At 36.7% G+C, this 20,011-nt stretch overlaps 2 protein-coding genes across 2 annotated transcripts in view; one reads left to right on the top strand and one right to left on the bottom strand.

Annotated features, from left to right (window-relative positions):
• LOC136032724 (raf homolog serine/threonine-protein kinase Raf-like) overlaps positions 1–3,310 on the bottom strand; it is a 116,817-nt gene extending 113,507 nt beyond the window's left edge. Inside the window, 1 exon segment of the mRNA XM_065713041.1 lies at positions 3,024–3,310. Within this exon segment, the coding sequence (XP_065569113.1) occupies positions 3,024–3,134 (111 nt within the window). The 5' untranslated portion in view covers positions 3,135–3,310.
• A 14,108-nt stretch (positions 3,311–17,418) lies between these two features.
• On the top strand, positions 17,419–19,002 carry LOC136033335 (piggyBac transposable element-derived protein 3-like). Its single transcript, XM_065714128.1, has one exon. The coding sequence runs from the start codon at positions 17,419–17,421 to the stop codon at positions 19,000–19,002; it is 1,584 nt and encodes a 527-aa protein (XP_065570200.1).
• The last annotated feature ends 1,009 nt before the right edge of the window (positions 19,003–20,011 follow it).

The raw sequence follows: 20,011 nt of genomic DNA, 5'->3' as shown, positions 1-20,011 counted from the left end.
CTACACTGCTTGATAATGGTCTTCCTGTCAACAAGATTCTTCTTGATCTGTCCAAAGCATTCAATAAGGTTTGTCATGAATTCCTCATAATCAAACTGAAGGCTGCAGGTGTCATTGAAGGTGTTGTACAGTGGATTATGGGCTTCCTCTCTGAAAGATCACAGAGTGTCAGAGTTTTTGATTCACAAGGAACTCCTCATTTTTCTTCTCCTACAACTATATTAAGTGGCATACACCAGGGCACTATTCTTGGACAAACACTTTTCAACTTCTATGTCAACAATATACCCACCCTTCTTTCAAATCTTATTACCCTTTATGCTGATGACTCAAAACTAGTTGGAAAAGGAGCTACTCCCTCTGACCAGCAATCAATTCAAACAGATCTTGACAGTCTAGGAAGATGGGATAACAAGTGGCTCCTCACTTTTAATGTTGACAAATGCCATGTCATCCATTTTGGCAAACACAACAAGCATCATAAGCATTTCCTTCAAGACAACTTCCTTTCTGCTGTTTCTGATGAAAGAGATCTTGGGGTTATTGTTGATTGTCAATTAAAGTTTAGCAGCCATGCTAAGTCTGTTCTATCTTCTGCAAATAAATCCCTTGGTATCATAAAAAGAACCATCTCAGTCAACACCCAAGAGTTTTTATGAAGTTATATAAGGCACTTGTGTGACCATGTCTGGAGGTTGGAATGTCATTGGCAGCCCCTTTTTTCAAAAAAGATAAGAAGTTGTTTGAGGATGTCCAGTGTCATGCCACTAAGATGGTTAGCAGCATGAATAAATTTCTATACAAAGAAAGACTACATCATTTGAAGGTGCCAACACTGACATATTGAAGGAAAAGGGGTGATATGAATTGAAAACCAATAAAATCCTTTCTAAAAACATCCTTCCCAGTCTCTTTGCACAGCCCTTGCATTCTGGTACTAGGACATTGGTATGGTTGTATATGTATAGGACTGGTACGAGGACATTCAATGAAGCTCCCCATGCAGCATTCCATGAGTAGACACATAAGTCATTTCTTCAGCAAAATAGTCATCAATCTGTGGAATCAACTCTCTGAGGAATCAGTTTCTGCAAGTTCCTTTACAATTGGGAAGCTGCAGAGTCCTCCACAAGAGTCTAGATCAACAACCACAATCTACACCAAACAAACTTTTTTTCATCTTTGGAGCATCACAAGCATGAAAAATCCTTATATTGCTCCAAGCTGTGATTTAAGGTAATTTAAGCATAGGATACCATCTATCCCTATTTCTACCAAACTGGCCATTATAATCTCTTAGTCAAAACACCATATTTTTACCTGTGACCCAGTCCATTTGCTCCTGTAACTCTAAGTGAAATCTGAGTCACTAGTAGACCTATCTCTATCAGCTGGTTCAATAGGGAGATATATGGTAAAATTCTAGTTAACTGACTACTTGCTATCTCAGAAAGGGTTTAGGTTAGGAAAATGAAACTTTCAGGGATGAATCTACAGACTAAAGTATGTCACTGGAAGGTATTTTGAAGCAACTATCTCCTCTGCTTTTCCCTCTAGAGGGCCCTGACTTTTGATGACCTTTAAAAATATGTGTGTTATAAAAGTGAAACCTTGCAAAATAGATCTTCTTCTTAATTGACATGCAACAAAATTGTTTTCAGCTTCATAACTTTGCTCAATTCCATTTTATAAGGTTTTAAAGATTTGCAAATACATTTCCTAAATTTTGAAAAAAAATAACATTGATATGACTCAAAATTCTACTCAATTAACAGGAATTGCATTTTTCAGAACTAAAGGCAGAGAAAAAGCAATTAGTAACTAAGAATTAAGGTAAAATGTTTTGTCAAATTTCAATAGGTATAGAGCTGTCATTTAGGCAAATTTCAAAGCCCTCTAAAGGGAGAAGGAGTGGAGGTAGGCACTCTAAAATACCTTCCCAGGACATACATTATGCTGTAGACCCATCCCTGAAAATTTCATTTTCCTAACCTAAACCCTTTCCAAGATAGCAACAAGTCAATTAACTAGAATTTTACCAGATATACTACTAAAACAGATAGCCTACCCTGAACTTTCTAGTAACAAAATGAGCAAATAGTATTGTATTATTAATACCAACAGGAAGGGTGTGGAAAAGCACAGGATGGCTGGCCCCTAATCCCCCATTGCAATTCCTGGCTGAAGGGCCCAGAAACAGAGATCAGCACTGCTGGTATAGACTGTAAAGTCTAATGCCATATCCTTTACCTTTCTTTTTTTTTATTATTAATGCCTTCTGAGCCTAAACAAAACTTAGCAGCTTCCTTATTCATCATGAGCCCTACTCCCTGCCTATGTACCCAATCCTTTCAGCCTGAGTAAACAAATTAGCCTATATATCACCTAATTTCATGCTTCCTACCTCTGGGATATGAGTTTCTGAAACTCCTAATAAGTCAAGTTCAAACTGTCTGAATTTGTCAGTCAAAATGAAAATACAATATTCATTTGTTAACATTGTAACATTCTAAGTTCCAATTTTCATGTTCTCTAAGTCATTGAAATTGGAAACATAAGAAAAAATCTTTGCCAGTTTCCACAAGTTTTTCTAGCCAATTAGTTGGCTAATATGTCTGAAAGTGTATTTACAAATGTTTAGATTAGCCAATCAGTTGGCTAGATTTCACTCAGGCCTATAGCCTATATATTATCAGTCTGAATTAGCCAACTGGTCAGCAGTCAATAGAGTTCATATATACATCAACAAATTAGCTAACTAGTTGGTTATTAAGATTCCAGTTATACATAAACTTGACTTTAAATTAGCCAACTAGTCAGCTATCAATAGACTTTTGTAGGCCTATATACTATAGAATTAGCTAAATAGGTGGCTATTAAGATCCCACTTATATACAAACTTGAGTCTAAATTAGCCTTCTAGTTAGCTATCAATAGAGTTTTAACCTAAGAGTTAGCCTTAACTTAAGACTCTAGTTAACTAACTAGAGTTTAACTTAAGGCTAGTCTATCAGCTATCTTACCTGATCCTGCAGTAGATTATAATCCTCAATTTTGCAAAGTTTATTTGGAGATTCAAGGCTTTCAACATCTTTAATATTTGATAAAATGTATCCTTTTTTCTCTCTTGACATTCTATTAGCCTAAGCAGTGGCCTCCAATTTTTTTAAATTAACTTCTGAAAATTTAAGATATAACAGACAAACATCTTAAAAGTTAAGATTGATTGAAAATAAGCATCTATTTTCATAATATTTGGTTTTATGAGGTAAATCTCATGTTTTGGCTATATAAGCCCGATATTTAGTTAGGATTTAGTTAGAATATTGCATTGTTGCCAATATCTATCTTAATATTTCACGCCCCATGTTCTTTTGCTTGTCCGATTACTTATCTGACTAATCCAAGCGTTTACCGAAAAAAAAGATTATCGAGGATAAGTGACGTCAATGTTACGTATTTTTTTAAATGGAATAAGCATGTGAAATTGTTAAGTCTAGAGCAGTGGTTCTCAACCTTTTTTTTACCCATGGACCCCTTTTCTCTTCTTTTTATCTTGGTGGACCCCTTCATAGCTATTGGACATAAGAACAATTTTCTATTCTTCACTAAAATAAATTTTAAGGTTTTAATTATCAAAGAAATAGTAGGCTATACGATTAAGCTTTATTTTTAAATAAAAATTAGTTTAATACAAATAAAATATAATAATAATAATTATTGTTATTATTCCTATTATTGTGATAATAACTTCAATATTACATTGTTTCTTCCCTGGGCAAGCAACTCAAAATCATGGAGAGTAGAGCTCCTCGGGTAGTTTAATTCAATCCAACATTATTTTTGTAAAGTGAATACAAGAAAGAGTTGAAATTAATTGTGTGATTAAAAAAAAGGAAAAGACATGTTTCTTTAATGAGATCCCTGTGGTTGATGCTTCTTGACAAATTTCTTTAAATTTGGTTCTATTGATGTTAATGATAGTTGAAGATCACCCCTTTTCACGTCTATTGAAAATAGTCAAGTCTATTGTGAGCTTTTGATAAAATTTGAGAAACACAACTAAATCCCGCTTCAACAAGATAAGATAGGAAAAGCAAATGTAGAACTGCACTTTATCCCAGAGCAAAGGGTACTTTGTAGCAATGTCGGTTGTTTTCCATATATTGTACTTTTCATCTTTGGATTTTGCACGTGTTATTTCATCACTTGTTAATTCGATGAGGGGCTCTTGCAAAGACAATTCTATTTTGGCAACATTAACTTTGAAAGGAACTGAAACCTAAATCAGTATATCCATCCTGAGTAGGTCACTAAACCGAGTTTGCATATCTTCATGTATATTTTCCGAATATTCACCATATAATGCAAGATTTTCTTCTTGCAAATTGCTGCTAACACAGGCCAAACAAGGAAACTGTTTAAATACACGATGCCTGATATTATTCTTATACAGCTGTAGTTTTCTTGGAAAAGCAGCAATAGCACTTTTACTAGATATCAGATCTTTCCTTGGAGATGTTTATTAAGTGTATTAAGTTTTTCAAATATATCTGATAAGTAATGATAAAAACTGATAAGCAATGAAACACTTAAGACAACTCCCCTTTGATAGCCATCTCACCTTTGTATGTAATACAAGCCACTCAAACTCTTCTCCATTTTGCTTACAGAATTCACAAAAAAGGCAGTCTTGGACAGAATTTGATTTTATATAGTTTACTACTTTTATTACAACAGAAAGGGCATCATGCAGACATGCACTCATTTTCTTTGTAACTAAGTGTTGATGGTGTATCACAGAGTGAATACAATATACTTCTAGGGCTGTTTTTTTTTTTTAATGTGCAATAAAACCTTTGTATCTGCCTGTCATAGATGGTGCACCATCAGTAGCACAAGCAATTATATTTTTAAGTGGGACATTGTTTTCCTTGAAATAAGTAGCAACTTCATTAAAAATTGTTTCACCTTTTGTGTCTGTTGTAGGACTTCTAGCAAAAAGCATTTCCTCTTTGGGTCCCTCATTGTTAAATCTAACATATGCTAATAAACTACTACTACTACTACTAATAACTCACTGCAGCACCAAGCCGCCTGAGGCCAACACAGCTACGCACGCTCCTCCTCCAACCTAATCTATTTAAAGCCTCCCTCTTTACACCCTCCCAGGAAGTTCCCATTTCCTTTAAATCCTTATTTATGACATCCTCCCAACCCAGACAAGGACGACCTGCTTTCCGTGTACCCCCAGACGGTTGGCCAAAAAGGACAATCTTCGGTAATCTGTCATCCTTCATCCATAGAACGTGGCCTAGCCATCTCAACCTTTCTTTTATTATAGCCCCAGAAAGCGGGATTGAACCACACTTTTCGTACAACCTACTGTTTGAAATACGGTCAGTCAGCCGGGTACCCAGAACAATCCGTAGGCAATTTCTCTGGAAAACTTCTAGTAAATTTTCATCTGCTTTTCGGAGTGTCCATGCTTCAGAGCCATATTTGACCACTGTCATCACTGTAGCTTCCAATATTCTAATCTTGGTTTGTAGGCTTATCTTTCTATTCTTCCAAACTTTTTTTAACTGTGAAAAAACACCCTGAGCTTTAGCTATTCTACTTTTAACATCTTCACTGCTCCCACCATCTTTACTAATAATACTACCAAGGTAACTGAAGCTCCCAACCTGATCAATCTTTTCGTTACCTAAGGTCACCTGTTCATCTTCACTTATTCCTAACCTTAGTGACTTAGTCTTCTTAACATTAATTTTCAAGCCTATTTTAGCACCCTGAACTCGTAAAACCTCTAAAAATTCATTCATTTTGCTCACACTTTCATCTAATATGCTTAAATCATCAGCATAATCTAAGTCCAGGAGCGTTCTTCCTCCCCATTTGATTCCATGGTCTCCAATTGCCTTTCCTGTGCTCCTTAAGACGAAGTCCATCAAAATGATCCATATAAAGGGGGATAGAACACAACCCTGCTTAACTCCTGATTTAATACAAAACCAGTTGCTAACCTCATTTCCTACCTTAACCGCAGCAGTATTATTCTCGTACATAGCGCAAATCACTTTAATGTATTTTTCTGGTATACCATATAACGATAAGACCTTTGTTAACGCTGTTCTATCAACAGAATCGAAAGCTTGCTCATAATCGATAAAACTAAGGACCAAAGGTGTTTGACAACGAAGGGACTTCTCAATTATTAACCTAAGAGTGAAAACATGGTCGACACATCCTCTACCTTTTCTAAAACCGCATTGTTCTTCCCTTAAAACTTTGTCTACAGCATGTCTCAGTCTAAAAAGTATCATATTACTCAGTAATTTGCTACCTACAGAGACCAGACTAATGCCTCGATAATTCCGACATTCACTCTTGTCACCTTTCTTATACAGTGATTTAATTAAGGTTTTCCTAAAATCATTGGGTACTTCCCCTTTTTCAAAAATCTTGTTCATAATCTTCAGTAGCTTATTCCTAACCTCAGAGCCACCATATTTAAGGAACTCATTAATCATACTATCAGCACCTGGTGCCTTATTATTTTTTAATCCTTCTAGTACTGTCGCTAATTCTTCCTCACTAAACAAATCTTCCTTCACATCCAAGGTATCACAAACTTTTTCATTTTCATCTATATCTTTTCCTGCAACTGTATCTCGGTTTAGCACATTCTCAAAATGTTCCACCCATCTTTCTTTAACTTTTTCCTTATCACTAATTGTGACTCCATTTCTATCTTTAACTGGGACTAGTCCGGATCGGCTACTCCCTTTCAATTTATTAACATGCCAGTATAATATTTTACTATTATGCCGTCTAGCCGCATCTTCCAGATCCTCAGCAATTTTATCCATCGCCTCCATTTCACATCTCCTTAGTTCATATTTTAATGCTTTCTCCACTTTCTTTACATTCCTTTTGTTTTCATACGACCTATCGCTCAGATAATTCTTATACAAACCCCTTCTACTCTCTATTAAACCTAAAGCTTTTTCACTAATATTCCTAGTTGCTGTCTTAGCACTCTTCCCTAGGACACCATCAGCAGCTTCACAAATTGTTTTTCTGAAATTATTCCATCCATCTTCCACATTGTCAAATTTTAAACCGTCAAGTTTAGTACTCAACTGTTCCTGGAATTTTTTTCTCAAATTTTCATTCTGAAGTCTACCAACATCATAACTTCCCGGGAGGGAGTTACTCTTCCGAAATTTCAGCTTTAAATTAACCTTAGACACTACTAGATGGTGATCTTTACTTTTAACATCAATAACGGCACTCCTATACACCCTAGTATCTTGTATTGATCCTGCTAGTCTTCTGTTTACAATAACATAATCAATAAGGTTTGCTGTCTTACCATCACGTGAATACCATGTCAACTTATGGGCCATTTTGTGACCAAACACTGTATTGGTTATAACTAGGTTGTTATACCTACAAAATTGCAAAAGCCTATAGCCATTACTGTTTTCTTTTCCTACACCAAAATTACCTAGGCTAGGATACCATCTATCCCTATTTCTACCAACCTGGGCATTAAAATCTCCTAGCAAAAACACCATATTTCTACCTGGTACCCTGTCTATTTGCTCCTGTAACTGTAAGTAAAATTCATCTGAGTCACTAGTATCTCCATCAGTTGGTTCAATGGGGGCATATACTACTATAACTGATACCCTAAACTTTTTAGTCATAAAATGAGCAATTAGTATTCTATTATTAATACCTTCCCAGCCTAAACAAGACTTAGCAGCTTCCTTATTCATCATGAGCCCTACTCCCTGTCTATGTACCCCATCCTTCCTTCCTGAGTAAACAAATTCTATGTCACCTAATTTCATGCTTCCTACCCCTGGGATATGAGTTTCTGAAACTCCTAATAAATCCAGTTCAAACCGTCTGAATTCGTCAGTCAAAATGTCGATGCGATAGTCATTTTTTAACGTCGTAACATTCCAAGTTCCAATTTTCATGTTCTTTAAATCTTTGAAATTATTTTGGCCTCAAGAAAAGCAGTGATCCCGGATACCAGTGCAGGATGGGGACCAACATATCTTCTCAAGTCTACACCGAAGCGCTTAAGCCGCCTTAGAACCGGACAGCAAGAAGTCCCTGGGACCTCCAGTATGTATGGAGGCTTTGTGCAATCCTGGGCCCATCTTGGTCACAACATGGTTTTCAGCACTTGGCGATGCTCTTCTATCAACAAGAGTCGAAATCCTGCACAGACAGTCCCAAGCCTATTACCTCCGACTCATTATATATTCATGCCTACAAATATTATGCTACTACGAGGAGGCAGCCCATAGTAGATAAATTAGCTAGGAAGAGGTTTTTCAGCCCGAAAACGCCCATCAAAACAAACCAAGCCCAGAAAATTATCCAATAATCAGAATCCCGTACGAGTGCTGTGTTGTTTATCCTTGGCAATATTGATCACATCCACTCTATACACTCATGCTTGCTAGTCCTTGCTGCAAAAGCAATAGCTGTAGTGGTAGTAATTCTAGAAGTAGTAGTGGTAGCAGTAGGAGTAGTTGCAGTAGTAGTGGTATTAGCACTAGTGGTAGTAGCGGTTGAGCAAATACTGCCATTTTAGCCAATTGTTCATACCCCTCATATTGCCTAAAAGTTCCAAATTAATGCACTCAGCAATTCCTGAGTTATGCCCTTTTGACAACGCATATGCAAATAGAGTGTTTTGATTCAGGTGAACAACCTCCTCAAGACTCTCTGAAAGGTTTACCTGAATACCCATGGCTTTTTGGATGCCAAAGTTCAAACATGCCTACCTTTCACAATAACAAATACTATATGTACAGAATGGTGCATTACATAATTTACAGCACTTGTACTGACGGCTGTGGTGGGGGATGGGGAGATTCCAAGAGACATAGTTACTGGACCTTTCAATAATTTTGAACAAAATGGTTATCTTAAAATTTTGATTGAAATTTTATGGGGAATTGATTGGTAGGGGAGGGAGGCTGAGAGCTCCTTCAAAAGTTTACATGACAACTCCTTCTATACAAAGGGCCTTGGTGAAATAAATTAATTGTGCTTACTTTGCTGTTTACTTAGGCTGTGGTATGACAGCAATATCCATTTTAGAAAACAAGATTTTTGGAAATATATTCATTTTCACTGTTGAAAAATTAATTTCACAGGAGCTTGTCTACGGCTGGGATCAAATGTATATGCTCTTTGAAGTATCTTTTCTTTATTTTCTTTGCCTTAATTTAAAAACAAAAGAATAAACCATCATTAATGGGAAGTCATCAGCATGGCAGACTCTGCTGTCAAAACATTGGTTGCATTAGTTAGCATGGCGCTGGTACTCTTGAGTAATATATGTGGATTGCCCTCTGTAAATGGGCTATGGCGCCTCCATTGGCCATCCAATTTCTATAGTTAGTTAGGTGGTCGTCCGTAAGGGGCTGGAGGCTGCAGGAGCATTAGTGAGGCGGATTTTAAACAAGCTCTCCCAGCTCCCTGTTGTTTAAACATTTATGGTTCTTGCTTTCTTGTGCAATATGGAGTCAGCAATTGGTCCATATCCACGTGTATGTAATTCCAGTTAACGTTGGTGGCAACTAATCCGCTTTGCACAGTTAACTCAAGTTTTTGTACTACTAAATTTAAAAAAAAACAAGTTTTTTTACTATTAAATAAAAAAAAGCAAGTTTTTTTTGCTATTAAATAAAAAAAAGCAAGTTTTTTTTAACTGAAAGTAAGCAGCAACATTATAACTTAAAACGAACAGAAATTACCCTGTATATGAAAGGGCTGTTCCCTCCTCAACGCCGCGCTCTTTGCGCTGAAGTTTGACTTTCTCTCAACTCTACTTTTTAAAACAGTAAAAACTTTAGCATAAAGAGCAGGGCGTTGAGTAGAGAACAACCCCTTTGATATATGGGGTAATTTCTGTTCGTTTTAAGTTTTAACGTCGCTCCTTACTTTCATTAAAAAAAAAACTTGTTTCTTTTTATTTAATTTCTGAACGTTTTTGAGTTAATCCATGTTTTGATTTCGGCTTTCTGCAGATGAATAACTAAAACAAAATTTGCATATTTATTTTTTTTGGCTAAAGGGCTTTCTCATAGTTTTGATCAAACGATTTTGAGAATAAAGGAGCAGGGGAGGAGGCTCAGATGCCCTCCAATTTTTTGGTTACTTAAAAAGGCAACTAAAACTTTTAGTTTTTTACGAAGTTTTTAGTTTTTTAGTTTTTTAGTTTTGAGCATCACTACCGTTGATAAAAGTAAACATATAGAAAAATTGGTATATGTTATGTTTGCTTGGGCCAGCGAAGCAGGAAATCTACTGTGTAAAACTACATGACTAACGCGTTTGAGAGTTACTCAAACGCGTTACCATATACTGGTAACGCGTTGCCAGTATATGGTGGACAAAGAAATTGAACGAAATGAAGTTGAAGGGTTTGATCGTAAAACGGAAACAGACTTCTCAGAGTGCAATAGCAAAAAAATGAAATAAAAATAAAATGAAATGAAAAATAAATAAAATGTCTATTCTCAGTGATTTTCGACTATAACATGTACCATCCTCAGCGTACGGAGCTTAATGAAAGTTTTTTTTATAAATTCATATCCAATGATGGAATTCTGGACAAACAAAGTGGATTAACTAAAAAAAAGTGAATAGCTACAACCTCCTGCTTAATAATGCAATAGCGGTCCCAGTCGAGTATGTGTTGGCGTATTTTGAAGGTGTTTACTATAATTAAAAAAAATGGTTTAGTCATTTGTCTTTAGACCCTCGATTAGACACTCAACTATTTCTGTCCCGCTCTCTTTTAGGTTAGCCAGTATGGGTCTTTATGAGGTTGAAAATTTTGACTAATACTAACGGGAAAGTTTAAATAAGTTGAAACACACGTGTGGATGCAGCTTGGCTTGGAGTATTAAGTCGTAACTTTCTGGGCTTGCTGTGGGTGATGTTGAACTAACCAAAATGCAATATTTGAACCACTGCTTTGCAAATAAAACCGCTAGTGCATTGGCTAAAACATATACAAAATATCATTTAGTATATCCACCTAGCATTAAAATCCACTTTAAATTTACTCTAGCAGTACCAGGGGTAGATATAGGGCGTGCTTTTTCAGGGCAAATCCCTCTTGAAGGTAAAATTGTGATATTTACAGGGCAAGAGGGATTAAAAATACCAAGAGGACCCAAATGTCGTTGGTGCATTCCCCAAGCATTAATACAGTTTAAGTCCAATAGTAGCCCTGGTAATATCAGCAATGATTAATTTCTAAATTCAGGTTTTATCTGAAATAAATGATACACACATTTATTTTTATCATCGTTAATTTTTAAAGATGTATAGATACAATTTAAAGAGAAATTTTAATTCAGAAACTGACAAAAATATTTCTTCAGAATTCTGAAGCTTCCGTAGCATCTCTTTAACATTTAAAATCTACTTTTTTAGGCTTGAAAGTAAATCTGTTGATGGAAACATATAACCAAAAAAAAACCTAAATTTGTTGAAATGCTTCATGTAATAGGCAGGAACGAACCGTGGTCATAGAGATGGGAAATGTGAATCTGTTTCATGCGCTATTACACGGTTCTCATTTCTATGTTTCATGGGTAGGATTAGCTCAATATTCAATGTGCTCTTACAGGCCATGGAGCCTATGGGGGAGGGGGGGTATCAGAATGGCGAATGTGGGTCTCATCGTGAATACATATTGCAAATAAATTTTGACTGTTTAGTAACCGAGTTTAATCCAATGTTTATTCTGTCTGTACGGGCCAAGGAGCCCTTAATGAGATTAGTTTAGCGTATTATCGTTTGTGATTTTTCACTATAAATAATACTTATTAACGAATCTTCAATATCTAAAGACCAAGTTTAATTCAATGTTTGATGTGTCCTACAAGCAATTAAATAGAAAAAAACAAGTTTTTTTTTTACTGAAAGTAAGGAGCGACATTAAAACTTAAAACGAACAGAAATTACTCCGTATATGAAATGGGTTGTCCCCTTCGCAATGCCTCGCTCTTTACGCTAAAGTTTTTAATTGTTTTAAAAAGTAGAATTGTGGCAAAGAGTCAAACTTCAGCGTAAAGAGCGAGGGATTGTGGAGGGGACAACCCATTTTATATACGGAGTAATTTCTGTTCGTTTTAAGTTTTAATGTCGCTCCTTACTTTTAGTTAAAAAAAAAAACTTGTTTTATTTTATTTAATATCTGAACGTTTTTGAATTAATGCATGTTTGATTTTGGCTCTCCGCACATAAATTATTAAAATTAAATTTGCATATTAATTCTTTTTTTGGCTAAATGGCTTTCTCTTAGTTTTGATCAGAAGATTTTGAGAAATAAGGGGTGGGGAAGGAGGCCTAGTTGCCCTCCAATTTTTCGGTTACTTAAAAAGGCAACTAGAATTTTAATTTTCAACGAACATTTTTATTAGTAAAAAATATACGTAACTTAAGAATTAACTTACGTAACAAACTTTTATATTCTTATATTTTTATTATGTATATGAGGGGGTTTGTCCCCTCGTTAATACCTCGCTCTTCACACTAAGTCTTAAGTTTTGTCCTAATTCTTTAAGAATGATCCCTGAATCAGAAAGGCCGTAGAATAAATAGATGAAATTACTAAATATACTTTACCACAAAGAGCGAGGTATTTATCTTCTCCTAAATACATCGCTCTTTATGCTAAAGTATATTTAGAACCCCTCATATGCGTAATAATCTCAGTTCGTTTAATGCTACCCCTTACTTTCAATCAAAAAAACTTTTTCATGTTTATTTTTTCATTGTTTTTTTTTATGGTAATGCTAGAAAATCCCGCGCCCTTTTCATTGAATTTATCTTCCCTTATGACATATTCCTCCAACGAAAGATCCTCCCACATATCCCCCTCCCTTCAACCCCATCCCCAAACCAAAAAAATCCCCTCCCACATATATAAAACGTCTGTACACTTCTCAATAACCATTACTATATGTAAACAATGGTCAAAGTTTGTAACTTGCAGCCACTCCCCCGGGGACTGTGGGGATTAAGTCGTCCCCAAAATTTGGGGATTGCGATACCATTGTGACTATGCTGAACAAAATGAACAAATATGCTCAAAATTTTGATCCAGTGAGCTGGTTAAAAAATGAGCGTGGGAGGGGGCCTAGGTGCCCTCGAATTTTTTGGTCACTTAAAAAGGGTACTAGAACTTTTAATTTCCGTTAGAATGAGCTCTCCTGCGAAATTCTAGGACCACCACTGGGTCGATACGATCACCCCTGGGGAAAAAAAAACAAACAAATAAACACACATCCGTGATCTATCTTCTGGCAAAAAATACAAAATTCGACATTTTTATAGATAGGAGCTTGAAACTTCTACAGTAGGGTTCTCTGACATGCCGAATCTGATGGTGTGATTTTTGTCAAGGTTCTATGGCTTTTAGGGGGGTTTTCCCCAATTTTTTTAAATAAGGCAAATTTTCTTAGGCGCGTAACTTTTAATGGGTATGACCAAACTTGATAAGACTTATATATTTAAAATCAGCATTAAAATGTGATTCTTTTGATGTGACTATTGGTATCAAAATTCCGTTTTTTAGAGTTTCGGTTACTATTGAGCCGGGTCGCTCCTTACTACAGTTCGTTACCACGAACTGTTTGATGGAACCTTTAGAATGACGTATCATTTTCATTATAAATAAACCGCATCTCACTTCAAACCTTTACAAGGTTTGTGTTTGTTTCGAGTGATGATTCTATGCAGTTTTGTCTAATTTCTAATTGTAGTATGGATTAAGTCAGGGACGAATTTAAGATGGTCTGTATTTGGGCAAGTCCATCCCCCCTCAAGAAGGTCAAAATTTGTACTAGATAGGAATTGATTTAATTTTTATTGGTTAACAAATAAACGTTTAAATGGGGATAAATCCATGTATATACAGCGATAACAGGTACAAAAGTATAAATATTTCGATCACATAAACAGCGATCGTCATCAGTAGAAATACTAAAGTATTAAAATTGAAACCGACATATTTATACAAAACAAAATCATGAACTTCCGGGTTATTCTCTACATTTTTTCGGAGAGAGTTCAATGACAAAGCTTATTCAAAGTCTTAATGTAAATTTCCTTCTTTAATCTTGCCTAAATGTAAAATAAATTTCCAATGAAGGTGGCCAAGTCTTCTGTGTCCTCTAAGTTGCAAAAAATTTGCAATTTAGAACTTAAATTTTAAATTTGCATTTAAAATTGGAAAAATTTGAACGTTTATTTTTTAACGTTTAAACGTTCGGAACGTTTATTTATAGATTCATATATAATGATGAAAATGTTGAGCAAATAACAGGGGATAGATAAAAAGAAAGCCTCAAAAACAGGTTGAGGTATGCACCTCAACCTCTTGCTGGATTAATGCAATAACGGTTTCAGGCGAGGAGGTGTCGCTGCATTTTGAAAATGTTTGCTATAGTTAAAAGAAAGAGTTCGGTTTTTCGCTTTAGCACCCGATGCGCAATGAACCATTCTGTCCCGCTCTCTTTCAGGAATGAAGTAAAAAAAAACTAGTTTTTTTAACTGAAAGTAAGGAGCAACATTAAAACTTAAGACGAACAGAAATTAATCCGTGTATGAAACGGGCTGTTCCCTTCTCAACGTCCCGCTCTATACGCTAAAGTTTGACTCTTTCTCTCAATTCTACTTTATTAAACATTAAAAAACTTTAGCGTAAAGAGCAGGGCGTGGAGAAGGGATCGTTAAGATTCTATGACTTTTAGGGGTTTTTTTTCCCTATTTTCCAAAATAATGCAAATTTTCTCAGGCTCGTAACTTTTGATGACAAAGACTAAATTTGATGAAACGTATATATTTAAAATCAGCATGAAAATCCGATTCTTTTGATGTATCTTTTAGTATCAAAATTCCGTTTTTTAGAGTTTCGTTTACTATTGAGCCGGGTCACTCCTTACTACAGTTCGTTACCACGAACTGTTTGATAACCAGCACGGGCCTAGTTGTTAGCCCTTACCTAAAAACAAAATATGCATGTGAACAATGGCCAACTTTAATAACTTGAAGCGCTTGCCCCAGGGGTTATGTGGGACCTAACCATCCCTGGAGTTCTATCTACTCTACCTTTTAACTATTTGAACAAAATAGTTCTATCAAAATTTGGTCAGATGTCTTTGGGATAGGGTAGCTAGAAAGGGTCTGGGTAGGGGTTGGTTGCTCACAAATTGTTCTCGGCTTTTAAAAAGTGAATTAAAACTTTCCAATTTGAAATCGAATGAACCCCTTTCCCCCATCGAAGAGCCTTCAAATGAACCCCCTTCCCCCATCGAAGAGCCTTCAAATGAACCCCCTTCGAAGTTTCATCGACAATTCCTATTTTATGAAGTGATCTGAAAAAAACGTCAAATTGAAGCCTTATCGCTCAATGTACTATTTATTTTCTTATTTTATAAAATATTGGAGGTATTAAAGGCTTATGGTTCCAATATGGCTGATGGGTCCAATATAGCTTATGGTTCCACAGAAATAATGTATTCAATGCTCTTGGCTCTCAACTTAGGCAGTGCTACAACGTTGCCTCTGATTGCTAGTTCTGACCCGGTGCGTGAATTGAGAGAGAGGCAGTGAGCAGCAAAGGGGAAGGAGTGAGGGAAAGGATTAGAGATTTTAAAATACTTCTTATGGTTATTCTCTTTGAAATTTTTTGTTCGTATTTTCATTATAAAAATCTAGCAAAATTACCGCTCCTTAGATTAAAAATATGTTTTTCCCCCTTTCCCCTATACTTTTGTGACTTGACCCGACTGGTTCTGATAGGTATGCAGGAAATTATTTAGGGAGAAGAAGGAATTTTACCAAAAGACAAAAAAAGAATTAAATATATTTTTTTTAATTATAAAGAATCCGAATTATGTGGATGCTGTAACGGTGAACGGAACAAGTTGATAAAATCTGGAATATTTTGAAATGGGAGAAGATCGTTCCTTGTCTTCGCCCCAAGGTTGCTCGAAGAGGGAAGTTTGTCCCGAGGCCTCCATCCAAGTTACAAAGTTTTACCCTAGTTTCTAGTCAGTTCTTATTCAAATTATCATATAAAATTATCTTTTGATTATTAGCCCCTCATGTCCGGAAAAAAATCTTACATAAATACCTACCTCTCCCCCTTGTCTCGTTCCAAGGTATTCTGATTTTGATTTTCATGAAAGGACAAGGGGGGACCGCGAGACCCAAAAATCAACGATGGTGAGGTCTTTTTTCGTTTATGCGGAAATTTAGACTATATTGCGAATTTAATCCAACAGAAAGGAGAGAAGAGGGATTCGGGTAAAAACAAATGTTTTCCATGGCCCAGTCTCAGCTCTCAGCGGTCCTGTTTCTATTGTTCTCCTTTCAAAATTTAATTGTAAAACAAAACTATATTAGTTTTTCTAAGTTCTTTCCTAGTTTGATATGCAAGATTTACCACGCTTCAAAAGTAACTGATTCAATTAAATAATATTTTAAATTCTTCTGCATATCTTTGTCCCTCAAATATTGTCCCTCATATCTTTTGTCCCTCAAATATTCAAAAGTTATATACATTTGTTAAGCATACACAAATATTCAATTCCTTCTTTATCGTGTTTAAAATACAAGTTTTTACGCCATTAACCCTTTCATGCCTGTGGTCACCATACGGATACCGCTCGCCTCCTATTTTTTTTTCTCTCGACTCGACAAAGTCACAACCGTGATTTCTTTTCCACTAGATAGCGCTTGCTTGACTCTGTCGCGTTTGAATTTATTGTCCCTCAAGGCTTTACCTGAGCGGTCGAGCGAGCGTCCAAGTTAAGACAAAATATAAAATGTCGAAAAAGAGGAAAGGTGCAGATTTCGACCTCGATGACCTGGACGTTTCTGGTAAGTTCAGAGCCTGATTATGATCTTATTTTGTAGCTAAGAATGCGTTCTTTCGAATGAGATATCACTAGTCTAATTCTGAGCTGTAGTTTAGCCGCAAACAAGGTTGCTAACGATCGGTTACCAAATGGTCACGTCAGGCATTCAGTGCCAAACCATACCTAGGCAGATTTGTACAGCAAACGAGGCAGCAAGTCCTTTTTATGATCGGGAATAGGCACATTTTCTTTCTGTTCCTCCTTTTTACTGAAACAAGGGTAAAAAACCTATTTTGTGGGATGCCTCAGGCAAGTGTTGAGGCCAATGGCCTATTTTATTGCAATATACTATTATTATTGTTATTATTAAGTGATGTACTTGCCTTGAATTTCTTTTCAGCTGATCCAAGCACGAGCTCTGACTCCATGAGAGGTCATGGTCCCAAGCCCTTGGAAGAGAGACGTGATCAAGGAAAGTAGTAGAAGAGTTACCAAGAAAATGACTGCAGAAGAAGCAGCAAGGCTTTTATTCATACCTGATTGTGATTCAGATCTCGATATCTCTTCCGACGACGACGACCCAAACTGGGCTCCAGGCAATCCAGATCAAGAATTTCAGCCTTTACGTTCTCTCAGCTGTTATGGCAATGAAGACGGAAGAGATGAAGATATCGACCACACAGATGACATCCCTTTAGCAATGCTTGGCAGGTTCGAGTTAGACAATGGCGATGACACGGATCAATTCGATTTGCCTCTCCCGGGCTTGAATGATACAACAGCGTCAAACAGTTCTTCAAGCACATCATCAGCACCAGTGTCAGCTTCTTCTGCAATACAGTCAGCAACAGTTACTGCAGCTGCTGAACCCTTTGTCCTTACAAGAGCTCAAAAAAATGCTCCTTCCCAAGCAGTGGCCGGTCTAGTAACTCCAACTGATGCTCCTCAGGTCACGGCAAAACCAGTAGCAAAAAAGAAGGTAGCGAAGGAGGCAAAGCAATACAAGTGGATAAAAACGGAGCCCGAACCTCGAAATATTACATGGAAGGGTTCTATGCCACACTATGACGAGGTACAAACGCCCCTTGATCTCTTCCGAATGTTTATCACAGAAGACATTCTTTCAAACATTGTGGACCAAACGAATCTGAATGCCATGAGAAAGAAAAATCTTGCTCTGAAATTTTCCCTTGAAGAGCTGCGCAGATTTCTTGGAGTTCAAATGCTTATGAGCATTCTCAAACTTCCGGCTATTAGAATGTACTGGGAGAATGGAATACGATATTCCCCGGTGGCTGATACCATGAGCAGAGATAGGTTCATCAGCTTGAGGTTTTTTTTCCACATTTGCGATGACACCTTAATGATACCGAAAGGGGAGGTTGGTCCAGATAAACTGTTCAAGATCAGAAGACTATACGACGCATTCAGGGAGAATCTGAAAAAAATAGACCCTGAAGAGATCCAAAGTATTGACGAACAGATGATCCCATTCAAAGGAACAATTGGATTTCGACAGTACTTGAAGGACAAGCCCCACTCGTGGGGTGTAAAGGTTTTCACGAGAGCCGGCATCAGCGGAATAGTGTATGACATAGAGATATATACAGGAAGAGGAGCTGTTGAAATTTCTGAACTTGGCCAAGGTACTGACGTTGTCCTTCGGCTTGTAGAAAATCTGCCAAGGTTCATGAACTTCAAGTTGTTCTTTGATAACTTCTATACTGGCATCGATCTCATTCACAAGCTCCGGGTTGAATATGGCATCGAGTCATGTGGTACGATACGCAGCAACAGAATGAGGGGTGCTGTTCTAGATACCGACGCCAGCATGAAGAAGAAAGGACGAGGGTCGGTGGACTTCCGTTTTGAAAGACATTCAGAAGTATCGGTAGTGAAATGGTATGACAACAAACCAGTCCATTTGGCTTCTTTATACTGTGCAGTCACCCCAATTGATAAGTGTCAGAGATGGGATGGCACAACACGGAAATACGTCGAAGTTGATCGCCCCCGAATCGTCCGTGACTACAACAAATCAATGGAGGGCGTAGATCTTGCTGACATGCTCCTGGAACTTTAGAGGACTGACATTCACTCTAAGAAATGGTATATGAGGATTGTGTACTACTTCTTTGACATGGCTGTGAATAACGCCTGGCTGATACACCGCCGACAGTGTAAGCAGATCAATGTTCAGCACATGTCTCTGCTGTACTTCAAAATGGACATTGCTCGTGGGTTGGTTCTTACCGGCGTATCTCAAAGTCCTCGAGTTGGAAGACCATCCTTATCAGTGACCATGCGCAATACGACTACCTCGCGAGACGGGATGCCTTCGGAATCAGAGAGGTTTGACCAGACCTCGCATTTTCCGGATACGACTGAAAAGGGAAGGTGTCGCTATGAGAAGTGCGTTAGGGATGGAACCAGTCGAATCATGTGTTCGAAGTGCAAAGTTCGACTGTGTTTGAACTCAGATCGCAACTGTTTCACAAATTTTCACCTAAAATAGTATCTGTATATACCTGACGTGACCATATGGTAACCATTCACATTTTGGATATGGAATGAAATAAAAATTTAAAAAAAATAAACCTGTTCTAGTTGAACCTCCAGGATCACTCTCTGCTATTTTCAGAATTTTTACGCAACTCCTTCTTGGTTCAGGTCTGAAAGGGTTAATAGAACCAGCGGCCCTGTTTCTATTGTTGTCTTTAAAAAAATTTAATTGTAAAGCAAAGCTAAATCAGCTTTTTCTAAGTTCTTTCCTAGTTTGATACGCAAGATTTACAGCGCTTCAAAAGTAACTGATTCAATTAAATAATATTTTAAATTCTTCTGCATATCTTTGTCCCTCAAATATTAAAAAATCATATATACTTGTTAAACACACACGAATATTCAATTCCTTCTTTATCGTATTCAATATACAAGTTTTGACGCCATTAATAGAACCAGGGGCACTGTTTCTATTATTGTCTTTAAAAAAAAATTAATTAAAAAATAAACTAAATCAGCTTTTTCTAAGTTCTTTCTTATTTTGATACGCAAGATTATATTATACACAATTATAAGTATTTATAATTAAT

Source organism: Artemia franciscana, chromosome 11 (assembly GCF_032884065.1).
Source record: "Artemia franciscana chromosome 11, ASM3288406v1, whole genome shotgun sequence".
NCBI classification, from domain to species: domain Eukaryota; kingdom Metazoa; phylum Arthropoda; class Branchiopoda; order Anostraca; family Artemiidae; genus Artemia; species Artemia franciscana.
The sequence above is the reverse complement of the archived record's forward strand: the minus strand, read 5'-3'. Positions and strand labels throughout refer to the sequence as shown.

Excerpts from the sequence above, each read along its gene's own strand:
- LOC136033335 (XM_065714128.1), top strand. The coding sequence starts at position 17,419 with ATGACTGCAGAAGAAGCAGCAAGGCTTTTATTCATACCTGATTGTGAT.